The sequence below is a fragment of the Ambystoma mexicanum genome, chromosome 4q (genome assembly GCF_040938575.1).
Source record: "Ambystoma mexicanum isolate Mex_15411 chromosome 4q, UKY_AmexF1_1, whole genome shotgun sequence".
Taxonomy (NCBI): domain Eukaryota; kingdom Metazoa; phylum Chordata; class Amphibia; order Caudata; family Ambystomatidae; genus Ambystoma; species Ambystoma mexicanum.
This window is the reverse complement of record NC_090928.1, coordinates 515,010,700-515,028,511: the sequence shown is the minus strand read 5'-3', so window position 1 is coordinate 515,028,511 and position 17,812 is coordinate 515,010,700. Positions and strand designations below refer to the sequence as shown.

Here is a 17,812-nt window from a genome sequence, read left to right as displayed (position 1 = left end):
TCCCCTTCTCGTTCTATTCACACTGCACGTATGAGTGCACTATCAATCCTGAAGAGAAATTCTCCCGATCTCCATTCATCCTCTGGTGGGGGTGGGGTGGCACTTGGGGAGGGGGAGGGGGAGGGGGGGGGTCGGGCCCTCCTTCTGATCCTTGTGCTGCTTCATATACAGCTCGCAAACAAGTCAATTCTGTGCGAGTGGAAGTTAAGGCCACCTAAAGATCGTGGGTATTTACACCAGTGTGGGTGGGCCTCGAAGGATCATAAGGTGGAGGTGGTGCTTTCTTTTTCTTTTATGTGCTTAAACACAAACCCAAATAAGACTGTTGGGGTGGCTGGTGCACTCCCGCCTGATACATAAGTCGTGTCTGAATACCCCTCTGCTGGTCTGGTGAGCAATGGATAGATTTTCCTGGGCACCTCCTCTGCCTTTTCCTTTTCTCCTGTTTCCCTCTGCCGTTGTTAGTGTTTCAACCCCTTTCTCACTCTTATTTGTGGAGGGGGTCTCTTTGAACATTTGCCACAAATCTAACACCTCCCTCTGGTTTTGTAACTGCTTCCCTTTGTATTTAGCTGTTAGGTACGTGGGTAGGTGTTCCAATGTTCCTTTATCAAAAGATCCATTCTCCTGCCAGACGTGCGACGGTGCCTCCCCCTTCGTCTCCGTCACCCATTGACCATGATACTTTTTAATTCGCTCACTATACAGGGGAGGTGTTTGCAAATATGTGATAGTGGGGTGTGTGTCCATCCTCATGGCTAAGTGACTTTTGGTTTTGGTCTACAGTTCCCCCACTACTCATAGGGTCCGTTTCTCCTTAGACTTCCCTCTATACTTGGATCCTTGGTTTCTAGGCAGTCAGTAAATTTCTGTCAAATATATCTCTTACGTGTGCATATGTTAAACAATCACACATAAATGAACATGAAACAATTTCTAAACCAACAAAAAAAAAAAAAACACAAACAAAAAACACATAACTTGTCCCCCTTTTTTAGAGCAATATCCTCTTTCACACCCGCTCACTTGTCATTCACATCACGTTTGTCCCTCTGGGGCCTTCCTCCACATATATAAAAACACTGAAAATAATAAGCTAAAATAACAAATAAAAATAATAACCACTACTTGTTCCCGAGCCATCTAATTATATGGGGCTCCTACTTTTATTTCCACATTTATTTTCCGCACTGATCGACGCAGTCCACTGTGGCGCCACCCTCCAACCCCTTTCAGAGACAGGCTCCCTTATTTCTTCTATATGTTCTCCTCACGTGTCTAAAAAATAATAATGGCCATAAAAAGAAAGCAGTTTACATCAGACAATCACCCAACTCATTCACATTCATCCACTGCGTGTTCCCGTCAGTCACGCTCCTCTATATTCCCCAAAACTCCCACTATTTGATGCCTTGCAATTTATACTCATGTGCCTGTGTTCTTCCAAGAGCCTCCGTTTGCGTTCTATCCACAATGCCTGGGCCTCTCCCTAGGGCTGCACCCGGCTCCAACAAGCAGCTGGGTGTTCGCAAAGCCGGAACCCACAAGAACCATTTTCTTCTGTGTACACATTTATGGGACTGGTCAGCTGTAGATGGGCTTGGCCTTTCCGGAGAGGCCCTGGATCTCGCTGCAGGTACAGGGATCTCAAGGAAATCACGGTAAGGGGTCACCCAATGAAGGTACCCACTCATACACGTGTCCCAATAATCATGCAAAAATAATATAACACACCCCGTCAGGGAATGAGACCAAGAGATAGGTTGCAAGGATAACGTTTATATCATATAAACTATGCCAGCAAAGAACTCTGCTGCCCGAGAGCGCTCTGCTGCAAATTACATGGGCAGCACATTAAAAAGGGACTAAGCGTCATCAATGATGTAATGCATAGGGTACAAAACAGACAAAGTTGGTTGGCTGGAGACATATACTAAGCCCTGCTCCATAGGGGATGCCAGGGCATCATTGGCTGTGGCTTCCCAGTTGATCTTGCTGCACTTGGGTCAGCTGGGCTCATCTCTGCGGTACAGGTCAGGGTGAACAAACGACATAACTAACTCTCTAAGCTAAACAACAGAAGTGATAATACAAGACGAATGGCGGAAAACTGATCATTGCATGAATGGGAGTACTTAAAAAGAAGGGAATATATTGGCATGCCGACCTCTACATTCAGGGCTCCTTTGATACTGCAAAACCCGCTCCCAGGTCTCTCTCTCGTGGGTTTGATCTACCCTCCATGTTCCCTGGTGCCCTAGGATACGAACGGACATGTGTTGCTTTTGGGAGAATGTACTGCTACACAGGATTAGATCTGGGGTGGGTGCTCTGGAATGGTCAAGGCAAGGGGGTCAGAAGTGTATCAGTACGTGAGGGATTGGGGGGGGGGGTCGGAGCTGGTGGTCCCAGGCCTGGCAGGGGATTTTAGAGGGCACGGACAGTTTAGTGGAGATGGATTGACAATCGTGCTGGGGCCTATCTTTGTCTCACGCTCTTCGGAGAGCACATTCTTAGGAAAAGATACTAAACACTTACAACATTACACGGCTGGACTTCCATGAGAACAAGGTTCGTGCAGAGCTGGCCTGGAGTGGTGCTTCTTGGCCCCTCTATGTGAGATGCTGGGGATGGGAGAACTGTGATTTTACTGATGGATAGTTTTCGGGCCTAATAAAAGATGGCGTCTGGTCTGATACAAAAATTGTGTCTCATAGCAGGGCATAGGCTATGTTATGCGTGTAGTTTTTCATGTTATGTTGGGTGGGTATGTACCATGGGGGTGGTTGTGTCTCCTCCCCTGACTTATATGCGGTTTATTTACCTCGGCTGCGAAGAGGGGGGGGGGTGGAAAAAAAAATCTCCTTCCCAACAGTCCGCGCCAGAAGCCGTACCAGGATCTACTGCAGACTTTTGTAGGAACAGTGCTTTACAAGGTCTTAATCCCACAAGAAGCATTTTGCTAGTTTCTTTGCCGGACAGATCCAGTGTTTGGTCTAACCCGTAACCCTCAGACTGTTGCTTGGATATCTTTGTGCGTAGGTGTCCCGGTGTTTACTTGGATATCCTGTCCTGTGCCCGCTTTCTGGACTGAATAGGAACTGCCCTTCGTCCTCCGATACAGACTTTGTTCATTGTCCTCTTTTTGGGCGTTTGGATTTTCCCTAATATGTTGACTGCAGGGTGTTTTCTTGCATTCCTTCCATCAACTACAAGGTTTTTTCCTGGGACTTTACTGATTGTTGGCCCCGGTACTGCTAGCCCCTTTCAGGTCTTCCAGGCTGGCTTCCTTCACCTGTGGCTCTCTGCCTATTCAGGGCTGTACTCCTGTCCAGTAGGGTTTTCTCCAGAAGCCTTCCATCATGGTTGCGCCCTCGTGTAATTTGGGTTAGGGCCCTGTAGACTCTTCTGAAGGAATACCAAGACTTGAGGAGCATGCTCAACAAGAAACAAGACAGAGTTACCCCTGCATAGGTCATATGATTGGCCCATGGACTTGATAGGGCAGCAGTTTCTGGGGACAGATTACACAAAAAGAGGAGGTGGTCCAGGAAAATAAAACACAGAGACTTTAAGGAAGGGGTGTTCCCCAGTAGCTTAAAAATTAAGGGGATTTGAGAGCCTGCATATATTACAGGGAGCTGAATGCAGTGACAGTAAGGAACCAATACTCCCTCCCTTTATTTCAGTATTCCTGATGGGCTAAAGTCAGCAGTGATGTACACAAAGTTAGAACAAAGGGGAGAGTGCAATCTAGCATGAATGCTGCAAGGAAACTCCTTCACAACCAAGTTTGTTCTGAGTATACCATTATGCCATTAAGGCTTTGCAATGCCGGGCTACGTTACAGCGATTCATGAAAACATATTCCAAGACATGAATGATCACTATGTAGTAGTATATTTGGAGGATATTCTAATTTTCTCTGAATGTCTGGCTAAGCATATGCAACACATGTTCCATATTACAAAGATTAAGATACCATTCCTTATTTGAAAAACTCTAGGAAGCCCAAAATGTCTCTGAGACCATGAAGCATGCGTTTAATTCTGATCCAGTGTTGCAGCCTCCAGACACTGACCAACCAGACGCTTACACTGTGGCCATGGGAGTAGTCCTTTCCAAATTATCTCCACCTACGCAAAAGATGAATCCAGTAGCCTTCTTCAGAAAAGGGTCAATCAATGAAAAAACTACACCATTATGAAGGGGAAGCTCCTAGTCATCAGAGCCATGTTTAAGGAATGGCGGCATCATTTAATGGGGGCCAAACACCAAGTAACAGTTTATAGAGATCAATGTAATCTACAGGTACTTGCTTCCATGAAGAGTACCAGCAGTTCTTGACAAGCTAGATGGCACTTTCTTTATTCCCCATTTAACTTCATAGTTAACTACTGGTCAGAGGCACATCACAGAAAGGCTGATGCATTATCACAATAGACTAGCATCATACGGAAGGAAGTAGTGGATGGTCACATCCTTCTGTCTGACCACGTAGTATGCATTTGAACACCCACACCAGTTGTGTTGGAAAGCATAAGTACCTAGTCCCAGAACCATCTATGTTAGGTTAATGCAACATTCATTCAAGGGTTACCACACGTTCAGGAAAAGCTGTTCCTTCCAACTGACACTATTACCCAACAAGCACTCCAGCGGTGCCACAATTAGCGGATTGCTGTACATCCAGAACAGCAGAAGACTGTCAATCTCGATTCACTGGTGTTGGTGATGTACCCAAATTAGGGAGGTCATCGATTAGGTGCTCAATTGCGCCATTTGTGCAGTGCAAATCTTTCACCCAGAAACCACTGGGTTTACTATACACACTTCATACCATGTAATGACATTCCCTCAGTCCTTTCTTTAGCTGGTCTCTTTTTTAAGCATGTTTTTGTCTCTTTGGAATCATCTCTATATCATACCCGAGAAGCACAGATCACTTCCCAATATTGGACAGCCTTAATAATTTTGCTCAGCATTGATGCCCTCTACTCTTCCCCATATAATCAAACGGATGGCCAAAATGAGTCCCTGAATGCCACATTGGAGCAATATCTGTGATGCCTGTGTCTTAATTATCAAGATACATGGGTTTCAGCTCTCGAGGCCAATGAATTTGCTTACAATAATTCCTTCCACTCTTTGGTGGGATGTTCTCGCTTCTGTGCAATTTACAGGCAGCACCCATGTTCCTTCCCTGTGATGCTGCCCCAAATCGGAATGGTTCTGACAGCTGACTCATGCACCCGGCACATATCTCTGATATACAAGGCAGCCAAACACATATCTCGGATACATTAGGCAACCTGGAAGCATCTAATGATTGCTCAGGCTGCTGCTAAGCAATATGTGACCAACACAGGTCAGCAGCACCAACTACCATCTGGGGTCATGAGTGCAATTATCAACAAAGCATATCCATATACCCGGCTCCTGTAAACTGCTTTCACAATTAATAGGACCCTATGAAGTTGTGGGGAAATAGGCACTTGTAGTCTCATGAGAGGCTTCATATTGCCCCCTACTTCTTTCTTGACACTGTCGTGGGGCTTTCTTGGCGCCTTCTAGTCTCATCAGCACATCTCTCTAGATTCCCCAGGCCTTGAAGATACCCTGGTACCACCACTCGTGTTGCTCTGATCATTTTGAAGGGAAGTCGTGCATCAGACTCTCAGCTTTGTATGTCCCCAGGGTCTGTCAGTCTTACCCTCCCAAATGTAGATGACACCACATCTGGGAAGACATTAGGCCTGATCAGGACCTCGGCGGTAACCCTTAAATCCGGCGGTAGCGCTATTACCGCCGGATTTAAGGGTCCGCCGAATCAGGGCTTTGGCGCATTTCGCCCCAGCTCTTGGCTGGGGGGAAATCCGCCGAAAATTTGCGCTATTACCGCCGGCGGGAAATCCGCCAGCGGTAAGAGCGCAAATTTTCCCCATTGAGCCCAATGGGGAATGGGGCATTCCCGAATGGGCTCAATGGGGAATGGGGACTTCCAAGTCCGCCCAACTTCTGATCCCGCGCTATTAGCGCCGGGGGCTATGGCGGTCGCGCTAATAGCCCCCGCGCTAATAGCGTTAGCGTTACCGCCGAGGTCGTGATCAGGCCCATTGTCTGGTGGGAATGCCTTGTACTTTTCAGCCCATGGTCTGCCCAAGAACCATATTTCATACAGCGCTTCAACAGCATCACTTATGAAACTGCTATACAAAATATAAGATAAACTAAATCTATCCAACTAATGCTAAAATGGTTATAAAAAGAGCAGTGCGATTGTTACTGTATGAACATTCACCCAATTTTCTGTTAACAGCAAAGTACCAAAAGGGAACCTTGGCAACCCACACTCAAACAAGATAAGTCTATTCGGAAGTACACATAGCACTTTTAAAGTAGTATATGGGGTAGAGTACCATGCTGCCACTGAGGTTAACTTCAACGCAAAACAAAGAAGCAATGGCAGGAAGGTTTAGAAGTAATCTTAAACCTCTGGCAATAGTTCTGGGCAACCCTCCAGACCATCGTTCTTTGCCTGCAAAGCCATTACAGAAAGGGAAAGACCATATGAAAATCAGGCTTGGTCCAACGCCCAAAGGGGCAGTCCAGCCCAAACCAAGAGGTCACATACCTTCTGCACAAGAGCATAAGCACCCTAGACAAGTTTCGCCTTTATTGGGCATCATCAGTGAGGAGCAACTTGGATCTCTAGGCCCAGCAGGCACGGGACCCACATCTGGGCATACCCATCCCACATCCCACTCTGGGTGACAAAGTAAAACAAAGAGGTGATAGCCAGATGGTTTAGAATGAATCTTAAACCTCTGGCAATTGCACTGGGAAACCCTCCAGACCACCATTCTTTGCCTGCCAAGCCTTCATGCAAGTGTAGAGGACCCATAAACTGATGTTTGAAGTGTGAAAAAAAACAACACGATAACCTTAACAACCTGCTGACCCGTTTATATCAAGGAACAAGTAGAAACCTTGAACATTCGCACTGCAGAGGCCAGGGGCGCCGAGTACGGGGGGCTCTGGGGCCTAAGCTCCCCCCGGCAAAATCAAGTCGGGGCTGAGCCCCCCCCGGCCGGAGAGAAGTGATGCAGCATCGATGGCCCTTTCCATCGATACTGCATCACTTTTCTCCGGCAGCGTAAAAGTGCGAACATGTCGATTAAGCCCTCCCCTCTAGGACTCATATTGGTGTATGGTCCTGGAGGGGAGGGCTTAGGGCAGTGGTATTCAAACTGTGGGGCGCGCCCCTCTGGTGGCCGCAGCCTCATGCCCAGGGGGGCGCGCATCCACAGTTTGAAAAGAAAAAAAAAGGATGATAAATTGCCAAAGGATCGGGCTGTTTCTTCATCAACAAGCAGCAGCTCGATCCACGGCCCCTGCCACACATGCTTAGCGCGACAGGGGTCGAGCCTTTGTGAGGCCTGGGGCTCCATTAGCAGCCTATTTATGAAGACAAAAGAAGGTGTGTGCTTTTTATTTTCTTCATGAATAGGCTCCTAATGGACCCCGAGGCCCCACAAAGGCCCAGTCTCTGTCGCACTATGGGTGGCGGCAGCAGGGTAGTTTCTAGCCCATTTGGTGCCCGGGGTGAAACACTAGGAATGCGTCCCCCCACCTCGTGCCCCACTCCCACCGCACCCCGCGCCCCACTCCCAAACTCAATATAACACTGCACAACATTGGGACACGGGGACCAGTGGGGGCACAACACTGGGACCAGTGGGGGCACAGTGGGACATGGGGACCAGTGGGGGAAAACATTGAGACACAGGGACCAGTGGGGGCACACAGTGTGAAAAGGGGACCAGTGGGGCAGGGGACCAGTGGGGGCACACACTGGGACACGGGGACCAGTGGGGGCACACAGTGAGACAAAGGGGACCAGTGGGGGCACAACACTGGGACCAGTGGGGGCACAGTGGGACACGGGGACCAGTGGGGGCACACAGTGAGACAAAGGGGACCAGTGGGGTAGGGGACCAGTGGGGGCACACACTGGGACACGGGGACCAGTGGGGGCACACATTGGGACACAGTGGGGGCACACATTGGGGCACAGGGACCAGTGGGGGGCACACATTGAGACAAAGGGACCAGTGGGGGCACAGTGTGAAAAGGGGACCAGTGGGGAAGGGGACCAGTGGGGGCACACAGTGGGAAAAGGGGATCAGTGAAAACACACACTCATACTTTCATGCTGACACAAACATACACTTAGCACACGCACACGAGAACAATCATGCATAGTACGGCTCCGACAGGGGAAACACAAACAAAGGGGTCAAGGACTTAGAAGAACAAAGCATAATAAAATAAACATGGCACCTACCTTCTTTCTGATGAAGCGGTGCAACGTTCACACAAACAAGTCCGAGCTGCAAAGAAATGTTTCTGCCAGGAACGCTGCAAGGAAAGCAGTGAAGTCTTCGAATCGCAGGGTCCAACACCGGGAAGCCAGGAATGCATAAAGGACAGCAGCCGTCTGGAGCACAGGATACAGCCAGCAGCAAAGGTGGGCAGCCATCAGGAAAGGTGCCTTTTTATGCCCCCAGCCCACCCCCAACCCAAGTAGCGCGAAAGTCAAGGGAGGGGGTGTGCTGGGAGCCTGCTCTGACTTCTGTAATGTCACGTAGTACTTGGGTACTACGTGACATTACAGTCAGAAGAGGCAGCGCCAGCACCTGCTACGGCTCTGCCGAACTCTCTGCCCTCGGCAATCGCCGCCTCAAACCCAGACATATGAACCCCTCCAGCCAGGGGCAGGGACCGGGGCAATTGCGCCCCGGGCAGTGGCCCGTCTCGCCCGGGCCAAGAAACGGGCCTGGGTGGCAGCAGTGGTGTGGAACTGCCCAAGTGTTCGCTATTTGGCATATTTCGGTGAATGCCGTTTTTTATTTTGCACACTTTATTTCTCTCTTCATCCGTCTACAGTAACCTCAAACAAGCATTGGCAATGCCAACCATTTCGGCTTTTGTGCAGGTAGGGGAAAGGCACTTGCCAGGCACAGCCATAGTGGTATTAACTGGCCATTGATTGTAGCAGGTGCAAAATGGTGCGAGTACCAGGGGCCTCTAATAGCAGTCCCTGACAAATGAGGTGTATGCTCGTTTCTTGGAAGGTAAGACGTTATTAAGCATAAGTGGGGTGTACTTTTTTTACTGACTCCTTCATTTTTTGAATAAGGGGTGTTTCAAATGAATGTTGAAAACCAGGAAAGTGGGAGTTTTTAAAACATGGAGACAACCATGGCTACAACATTTAGACGTAAGTGCTTCCATCAGTCCCAAACATCACTTGTGTGCAGGGTGAGCCTGGGTAACTGCTTTTTTTACATTGTACACTACTTTTCCAGAATTTCTGGTAAACTACAATGTTAAAAGCAGTTAACACTCCCCCCCGCCCCCCAAAGGCTGAAACCACACTTGATTGCATTATACTTCAGCGAGGATTGCATTTTACTTCAGCAGAACAGGTTTAAGATTAAGCTACATCCCTAACTCTATCTGGTTACCCAGAGGTAACATCTTAGCAAATGTCACTTGTGGCTGGCCAATCTACAGCAGCTCTATTGTAAGTTTGAATTGTTGATGTTTTACTGAACTATGACACCACACACGTCTTGCTTGGTAGTTTTTAATCGAGGAAACGTCTTTACTTCTCGTTTCCCTTGAATTGGGAACTTTTTTTGGTGGTACTCCACCTTGCAGCTGTACCTTCTGGTTAGCAAGCATTTCATTCTCCCATCCTAGTTGTGTTGCTCTGCCTTTTGAGGGAGGGCTACTACAACCTGGACAATTATAGAGCGGTGGTGTAGGGGCAGTGATGTCTTACTGGAATGCAACTCGATGGCTTAAATCTCCTTCTTACTTGACTTTAGTATATGCAGTGCATTCTAGCCAATGTTTCCACTGTTCTGCGCGCGCCTCCACCCTCCCCCCACGCGCCATTGCACAAGGTGGGCAACTACATGCAAATTTGCAGTCATATAACTGCCAGTGATGTCACTTCCTGTATTTGGGCCCCCCCTCCCTGGGAAATTCATAAGTCGGCTCCCCTGGCTGAGGCAGCAACCTTACTCACATATTACTCTCCTGAGAGTCATCTGTAAACAGCAGGATCTGCTCTGTTCCTTTGTGCTGGTCACTACAACATGCTATCTTGTAAGCATTATGCGTTGGCGATTAGCTTTCAACACGGAGGCAGTCCTGAAAGTTGGAAACCAAAAATATGTGTTACCCTAACAAAGAGATTGTGCTCGAAATTGCATATTATTGTATTGCCCAGCATAACAATGACCAGGTTCTGTTCCTATTTTCAACATGCACAACACAGAGTTCTGCGGCACAGTTGTACCATGCTGTTTCCAACACAGAAGTGCATTATGCAATGCATGAGTAGACAAACATGATGGATTATATGATCATAAAAGGCTATCTTTATCCGACTCCTTTTCTTTGCACAGACTAATGTCACGATAGCCCTGGTGAGGTACTGTTATGGGGCCCAGTGGTGCCGGAGGGCTCTGCTGCGCTAAAGAACATGCTGACGCAGGAGTCTGGTGGTGAAAAGACTTTTGAGTGGGAGGCCGCTCTGCCCTTCATTGAAGCAGTTGCGTGGAGTTGCACCACGAGTCATAGCAGGGTCACAACAGCTACCATGCACCAACTCTCGTAAACACCTAGGCGCTCTGAAACTAGAGCACTCTGACAATTGTCGCAAAGCGATGGATCAAATGTGTCGGATCAAGTTAAGGGGGGCAACCTGACTTCTGTAAATCCATGTTATGCTGAGTTATAGGTCACCACCAAGCCCTTTCCCTAAAATACACAATATCCTCAAATCAGAGTTGTTTAAGAGATTCGACACCTTAAACAGAGCTCTCAAGTTAACCAATGTCATGTGTGAGAACGCTATCCAGTCCCGTTTTATTACAAAATTGTTTCTGGAAGTTGTTTTGCATTTTCAGATTTAAATTTAAGACTACAAATCCCTAAATTGCAAGGGAAAAAAAGGGACCGGTGGCTCCGTCACGCATGGAATGGGGTAATTCTAGTACTTAAAACATAACCATGCGTAAAGGTTCTCAAAACGGGCAGAGCGTACACGGATAAACGTGGGCGGGCGGAGAGTCCCAAAGGGCTGGAAGTTCACTGCTTGCATACTCTCTAAAGTTAAAAGCAGCAGAAGGGTGCTAGGGCCCGAGTTTCCCGCTGTAGGTGTTCGTTTACCCGCGGTGCATGGTGGGAGCTGTCGCCTGGGAACCGTGGATGCGCTGCGTTTGACTGCCATGGCGGGTTCCGTTACAGCCAAGGGCGACTGGAAGCAGCGGAAACCCCCGGCCGGCAGCGATTACTACCAGAGAATCGGAGACCTGCAGCAAAATCTGCGAGATAGGTAGGTGGGACCGGAGCCAAGAACTCCGCGATAAAATGGGCGTGCTCCATATCGGCGTCTGCTCGGCAGAGCCAGAGTTCTTCACTCATCGCTACATATTCACTTCCGGGGCATGTTTAGTCAGCTTGCGCGATGTGCACAAGTGTTATCTAAAAACATCACTAGGAGGAGCAGGATGCCTATACTATACCGTCCCAAATTAGAGGGGTTGTTTTGTCAGTGCTTGACATATATTGAAAATGCATTCTCTAAACTCACCCCAATGGGTAGTGAGGCGGAGGGTTTCGAATGAGTGGGAGTGGCGTTGTGGAGTTGACTTCTTGTAGGAAGTGTAAACACCCAGAGCTAAACGAACACTGTTTTTTCGTACACAGTTCGTTTTATATAATAAATGAACTTGACAATTTGTAAATCCTTTTGTAAAACCATGAGGCAAAGCATGATTATGGCTTCATTTTTCATCGTGATTGGAGGACTATAATTTTGGGCATGATGTAAACAACTCTGGTTTTTACAATTGTGCTACTATTAGACATAGCTCCCAACCTTTTGTGTCACCAAGGTGGATGAAAACACCCAATTTCCTTTTTGGTGGGTCAGAGCCCATAGAAGTGAATGGGAGTATACAGGGCTAGGGTGATTCTGCTGCTTGCAAGGCGGGTGACACACGCCAAAAGCGGGTGAGTTGAGAACTATGTTCAGCTGCTTGCAAGGCGGCTAACGCCTGCCAAAAGTGGTTGAGTTGAGAGGTATCTATTAGAACTCGCAGCAACAGTGAAAGAAAATGCATGATATAATCACGTGATTATGCTCCATGTTTCACACAATATGCAGCTTAATGCACCCCTCCTAGTCACTGAACATTCGCACCTCAAAGGGGGATGCCCAGACCAAAACCACCACCTATTTTCTGCTCACATTTGGGCATGCAGCAATCTAACTTTAATCGCTTCACCTTATAAATGCTTTGCTTTTTTTTTTTTTTTAAACTCTTTTTATTAGTGGTCGAGAAAAACACAAAACACAGTTCGAGCTTCACCATACAGACCGCAATCATCACGGTGCAGTAATGCAGAGGAACACAGTACATATAGTATATATTTTCCCAACACAGCGAGTCTAAGTATCGCCGTCACTATCAGAAATCATATCACAGAGAAACATTCTAAGGGGACCCCAAATATCCTTAGGTCTGCAGGCCGAAGGGCGTGTGAGAACAAACTGCTCCTCAGCCTCATTCACATAGACCAGCTCTCGGAGGAACTGCTGTACAGTGGGTGGCGACGGATTTTTCCAATGTAACAGAATACATTTTTTGGCCACTGCACATGTGACATTAAACAGTCTTCTGTTTTTTTCAGAGCATTTTCCGATGTCCCCGAATAAATATTTCTGTGGAGACAGCGTCGGGGGGATTTGTGTGATCTCGTCTAGTATATTTGCCACCTCCCTCCAGAACCCAGCCACCACCGGGCAGTTCCAGTACATGTGGAACGAGCCAGCGTAGTCTGCTTTGCACTTTGGGCATTGACTCGGAGCGTTTGAGACAAACTTGGCTATCTTGGCCGGGGTGTAGTGCAATCTATTGAGAATTTTAAATTGGATTACTCGTAGCCCAGCATTCAGGGAAACCTTTTTGGTGAGTGAACAATACCTATCCCAAGTCTTATCATCAATAGGGATCTGGAGATCTTTTTCCCATTTATCTCTGCTAAGACCAGGCGTGGGGGAGTGTGCTTGTACCATGGCATATAGGCTGGACACACTCAAGCGGCCTCCGGAAGTGATCATCTGAACACACGGGTGTGTAGGGGGTTCATCAGGGAAGGACGCCCAGTATTTCTGGAAGGCCGATCTCATACGATAGTATTGCAGAACCCTAAGTGGGCCCCTGCCCAAAGCCCCAGTTATCTGCTGAAGGGTCACAAACTTTGCATCGATATACATATCACCCAGGCACATCTCGTCATCAGGATCCCAGGCCGACCGCAGGGAGGCATCATATGTTGGGGAGATACCAGGGTATCTCCAGAGGGAGACCTCCGTATTATATAAGCACGACAGTCCCAGCTTCTTGAATATTGCCCGCCAGGCAGCGACCGTGCTACTGACAGGGTTAAAATCGCATGTATCCCTGTAACGATCATCAAAAATGACAGACTGCATGTTCGTGGGTACCGTGGTGAGTTCTTCTACATCTACATGCGGGGGGCCCCCATCCCTGGAATACCAATATTTAGAGAACTGGGCCTGGGATACATGATAATAAAGTTCGAAGTCAGGGGCCGCCAGTCCACCCGCAGAGTATGGTTTGGTTATCCTTTCCCACCCTATTCTTGGAGTCTGTCCATGCCAAAGGAAGGTCGTGGCCATAGACCTAAGTTTAGTAAAAAAGAGTCTTCCCGGCCAAATCGGTATGTTCACAAACAGGTACAGTAATTTAGGGAGGATTACCATTTTAAGGAGTGCTACCCTGCCATGCAATGATAACGGAAGGCGGTCCCACAATAACAGTTTAGTCTTCAAGGCCTGTAACGTGGCATCGTGATTGTCAGTGTATAATCTATTTTTCCCATGTGAGACAAGTATACCCAAATATCTGATGGACTCGCTGGACCATCTCAGCCCGCCCAGAGAGACAGGGCAGCCTGTTGCCGGTGTAAGAGGAAAAACCTCCGACTTATCCTTGTTTATGGTGTAGCCAGAGTATGAAGTGAATTCTTGAATCTCTGCCATTATGGGAGGTAGGTTATTTTCCGGTTCACGAATATATAAGAGTGTATCATCAGCGTATAGAGATATCAGCTGTGTGGCTCCCTTCAGGTTAATGCCCTTATTGGAGTGTCGAAGCCTTATCGCGATTGCCATTGGTTCTATTGTCAGGGCAAATAGTATAGGCGAAAATGGGCAGCCCTGCCTAGTGTCTCGTCCCAACAGAAACATCTCCGAGATTGTTTGGTTTGTTAGCACCCAGGCACCGGGTTTCGTGTAAAGGAATTGCACGTACCTAATAAAGTTCGGGCCCATCCCAAATGCCTCCAATACTGCCAGCAATTAGGCCCAGGAAACGGAGTCGAAGGCCTTCTCAGCGTCTAATGATACGGCCACAGCGTTCCTGCCTGGGTCAATTTGGGCCAGTATTCCAAAGAGCCTACGTAGGTTAAGTGCCGTAGATCTAGCGGGGATAAACCCATTCTGGTCAGGGTGGACCAATGTGGGGACCGCCGGCAAAAGCCTGTTGGCCAGCACTTTGGCGAATATTTTTGCCTCTGTATTAATGAGAGACAGTGGCCTGTAGGACGACATATCCTGGGGAGGGCGGCGCGGTTTAGGGAGAACCGTTATTAACGCCTCTCTCATGGATGGAGGTAGTATGTTACATTGAAGGGATTCTTCCCATACCCGCAGCAACACTGGAGCAAGCTCTGCACTAAATTCTTTGTAGAATTCAGCCCCAAGGCCGTCCAAACCCGGAGCTTTGTTGGACGATAAATCTTTAATCGCTTCAGCAATCTCCTCTGTAGTAAGAGGCTGGTCCAGTGCAAGTCGGCTCTCCTCATGGAGTTTTGGCATCGTCAATGCCGCAAGGTATGTCCCTATCTCGGTGGCCGATTTAGTATCTCTATTACTATATAATCGTGCATAGAACCCCGCAAACTCAGCATTTATTTCGTCTTCATTCACTACAACTGTACCCCCAGGTGTCTGTAAGCTGGTAATACGATTTGGGTGCCTGTCTTGTTTGAGTAAGTTGGAAAGTGACCTGCCCGCTTTATTGCTTTCGCCATATCTGCGGGCTCGGATCGGGGATGCCATGTACTGCACTTCTCTAGAGGCCAGTTTACTGAATTCCTGAAGCTGTGTCTGTATGTCCGCCAGTATGTTCTTGTCATGGGTGCGAGAATAAGTGTCTTCCAGTAATTTCAGCTTGCCTTCAGTCAGGGTCAGTTCAGCCCTGACTCCCTTAAGAAGACCAACAGATTTAGACAGTAGCGCACCCCTGACCCAGACCTTAAAGGATTCCCACACCGTGGAGTATTTATCGACTGAGTCCATGTTGATTTCAAGGAATTCAGCGATCTCAGTGTGAAGCCCCTCAACCGTCCCGGGGTCCCGCATCAAACCCTCAGGCATCCTCCATCTCCTAGGGGGTCTAGGGAAATTGTGAAAAGTGATCTCAAGTGTTATGGGGGCATGGTCAGATAGTGTGCGGGCTAGTATTTCACATGCCTTTGTACCAGACATTAGAGAGGGGGAGACAAACCAATAATCGATTCTGGATTCGGAATCATGTACCGATGAGTAGTACGTGTAACTCCTCGTAGTCGGGTGGAGAACACGCCAGACATCCTCAAGAAGAAGCTGAGACAGAACATTTTGTATAGTAAGAGAAGCTCTGCTAGGTGCTCTTACAATTGTGCTGGATCTATCAAGCACCGGGTCTATAGTAACATTGAAGTCTCCTCCCCAAATAATGGTAGGGATATTGACAGCAGCGATCAATTGGTATACATCAGCATAAAAGGTGGGATCATCAATATTAGGCCCATATGTGTTGACCAACAATATCCGCTGGCCCAATATCGAGCCCCAGACAAGAGCGTATCTACCCAGAGGGTCCAGTTTATGGCCATCGAGCCGGAACATAAGATTCGGGTGTATAAGAATGGCAACCCCCCTGGACTGGGATGAGTAGTTGGTATAGAACCTGGACTTGCCCCAACCGGGCATGATGACCTCATTATCATTTCCCATAGTATGGGTTTCCTGTAGCATAATGATTTGGGCACCATGTCTGACAATGTAATTTCCCACTTTTTTGGCTTTCGAGCGATTGTTCAGTCCCCTCACATTCCATGAGATAAGTTTAACCCTCAGAGCATGAACAGAGCTTTACAGGAAATATAATATACGGGTAATGACCAGAGTGTGAGGAGGGCTTTACAAAAGGATTGTGTGGGTAGTATTGGACGACTCCCAGATATAGCATCGTGCATCTCAGACCGTGTCAGTGAGCTCCAGACCACTAGTATCAACAGTAACCAACAAGAACTTCCCAAAAAAACCTTCTCGGAGCAAAGACCCATGTAGAGGGGGAGCGTACTCACTCTGAAACATGGGGTTCGAAACAAACAGTCCCAACCTTTCCCCCCCCAGCCCACCCGCCACCCTCACCGTCTCCCCCAACTCGACAGTGTGGGACCCCAAACTTATGGAATACTCCCGGGGTAGCCATGTTGCCTCACATGACCGCCATCCCAGGCCTCCAACGCCACCACTCACAGAAGATGGCTGACTGTAATCTCAGAACAAAAGGGCCCATGCCATGGGGCCAACAATCACTCAATGTCAAGCATGAAGGTATGCACTTCCTAGTCTGCTGGTCGAGGTCCATTGTTCGGGGCCGGTCGTACCCCTCTTGGAGGAAGGGGTATAGAGGATTCAATATATGAAAGGGCTTCGGATGGGTTCTCAAAGAAGTGCGACCTACCAGCGTGTTGAATTCTCATTTTGGCCGGAAACATTAAGGCATATGTGATCTGTCGTTCTCTGAGGAGCTTCTTGACCGGTTCATACGAGCGTCTGCTAGCCTGAACAGAGGCGGAGAAATCAGGGTAGATATGTATACGATTGCCCTCGTAGTGCAGCGTGCCCGTCTCCCTGGCCAGACGAAGGATTGTATCTCTGTCTCTGTAATTTAGTAGACGAGCAATTATGGTTCGCGGTGGTGCCCCCGGTTTGGGAGCCGGTGCTAGGGTGCGGTGTGCTCTCTCGACAAGGAAGTGTTCGGACAGTGTATCAGGCCCAAATAAGGACTTAAAAAGTTCCTCCCTATGTTTCTCCATTTGGCCCTTGCCGAAGGATTCGGCCAAACCTACCACTCGGACATTGTTCCTTCTGGACCTAGATTCAAGATCTTCACACTTACTCTGCAGCTTGTTCATAGTGTCTTTAATATGAGCTATATCACGACTGTGTTGATCAACAGTATCCTCAGTAGCACTTATCCTGCCTTCTGCATCAGTGACACGCGCACTCTCCTTATCGATTCTGGCCTTCAGAGAACCTATTGTAGCAACTATCCCATCCAGTTTGGTATTTACAGCCAGAAATCCGTTTTGAACTTGCATGGCCAATTTATCCTCTCTGTCCAGCACCCCACGCTCGCCCTGCTCATCCTCATTCTGCTGGGTGTCAATTTGCTCAGAGTGACTGACCGCATTGGTAAATGTGTCCATAGGGCCCTTCTTCCTGCCACCAGGGGTCTTAGGGTCTCTGTTGGATCTGCCGGGTTCCCCCATGTTCGTAGCAACTCTATTCGTATATTGGATCCGAAACTGGTTCTTCCGCAGGGTCGAGGCCACTACCACAGGCAGCGGAAACGAGGGGGCCTTAACT

The 17,812-nt window shown here is 48.1% G+C and overlaps 1 protein-coding gene across 2 annotated transcripts in view; it reads left to right on the top strand.

Annotated features, from left to right (window-relative positions):
- Window positions 1-11,168: 11,168 nt before the first annotated feature.
- KIZ (kizuna centrosomal protein) overlaps window positions 11,169-17,812 on the top strand; it is a 2,038,369-nt gene continuing 2,031,725 nt past the window's right edge. Inside the window, exon 1 of one of the 2 annotated variants that reach the window (XM_069608068.1) lies at window positions 11,169-11,413. In XM_069608068.1, coding sequence (XP_069464169.1) covers window positions 11,307-11,413 — 107 coding nt within the window. In that variant the 5' untranslated portion in view covers window positions 11,169-11,306. The remainder of the gene's footprint in view (window positions 11,414-17,812) is intronic. The other variant, XM_069608067.1, reaches the window with a different exon arrangement.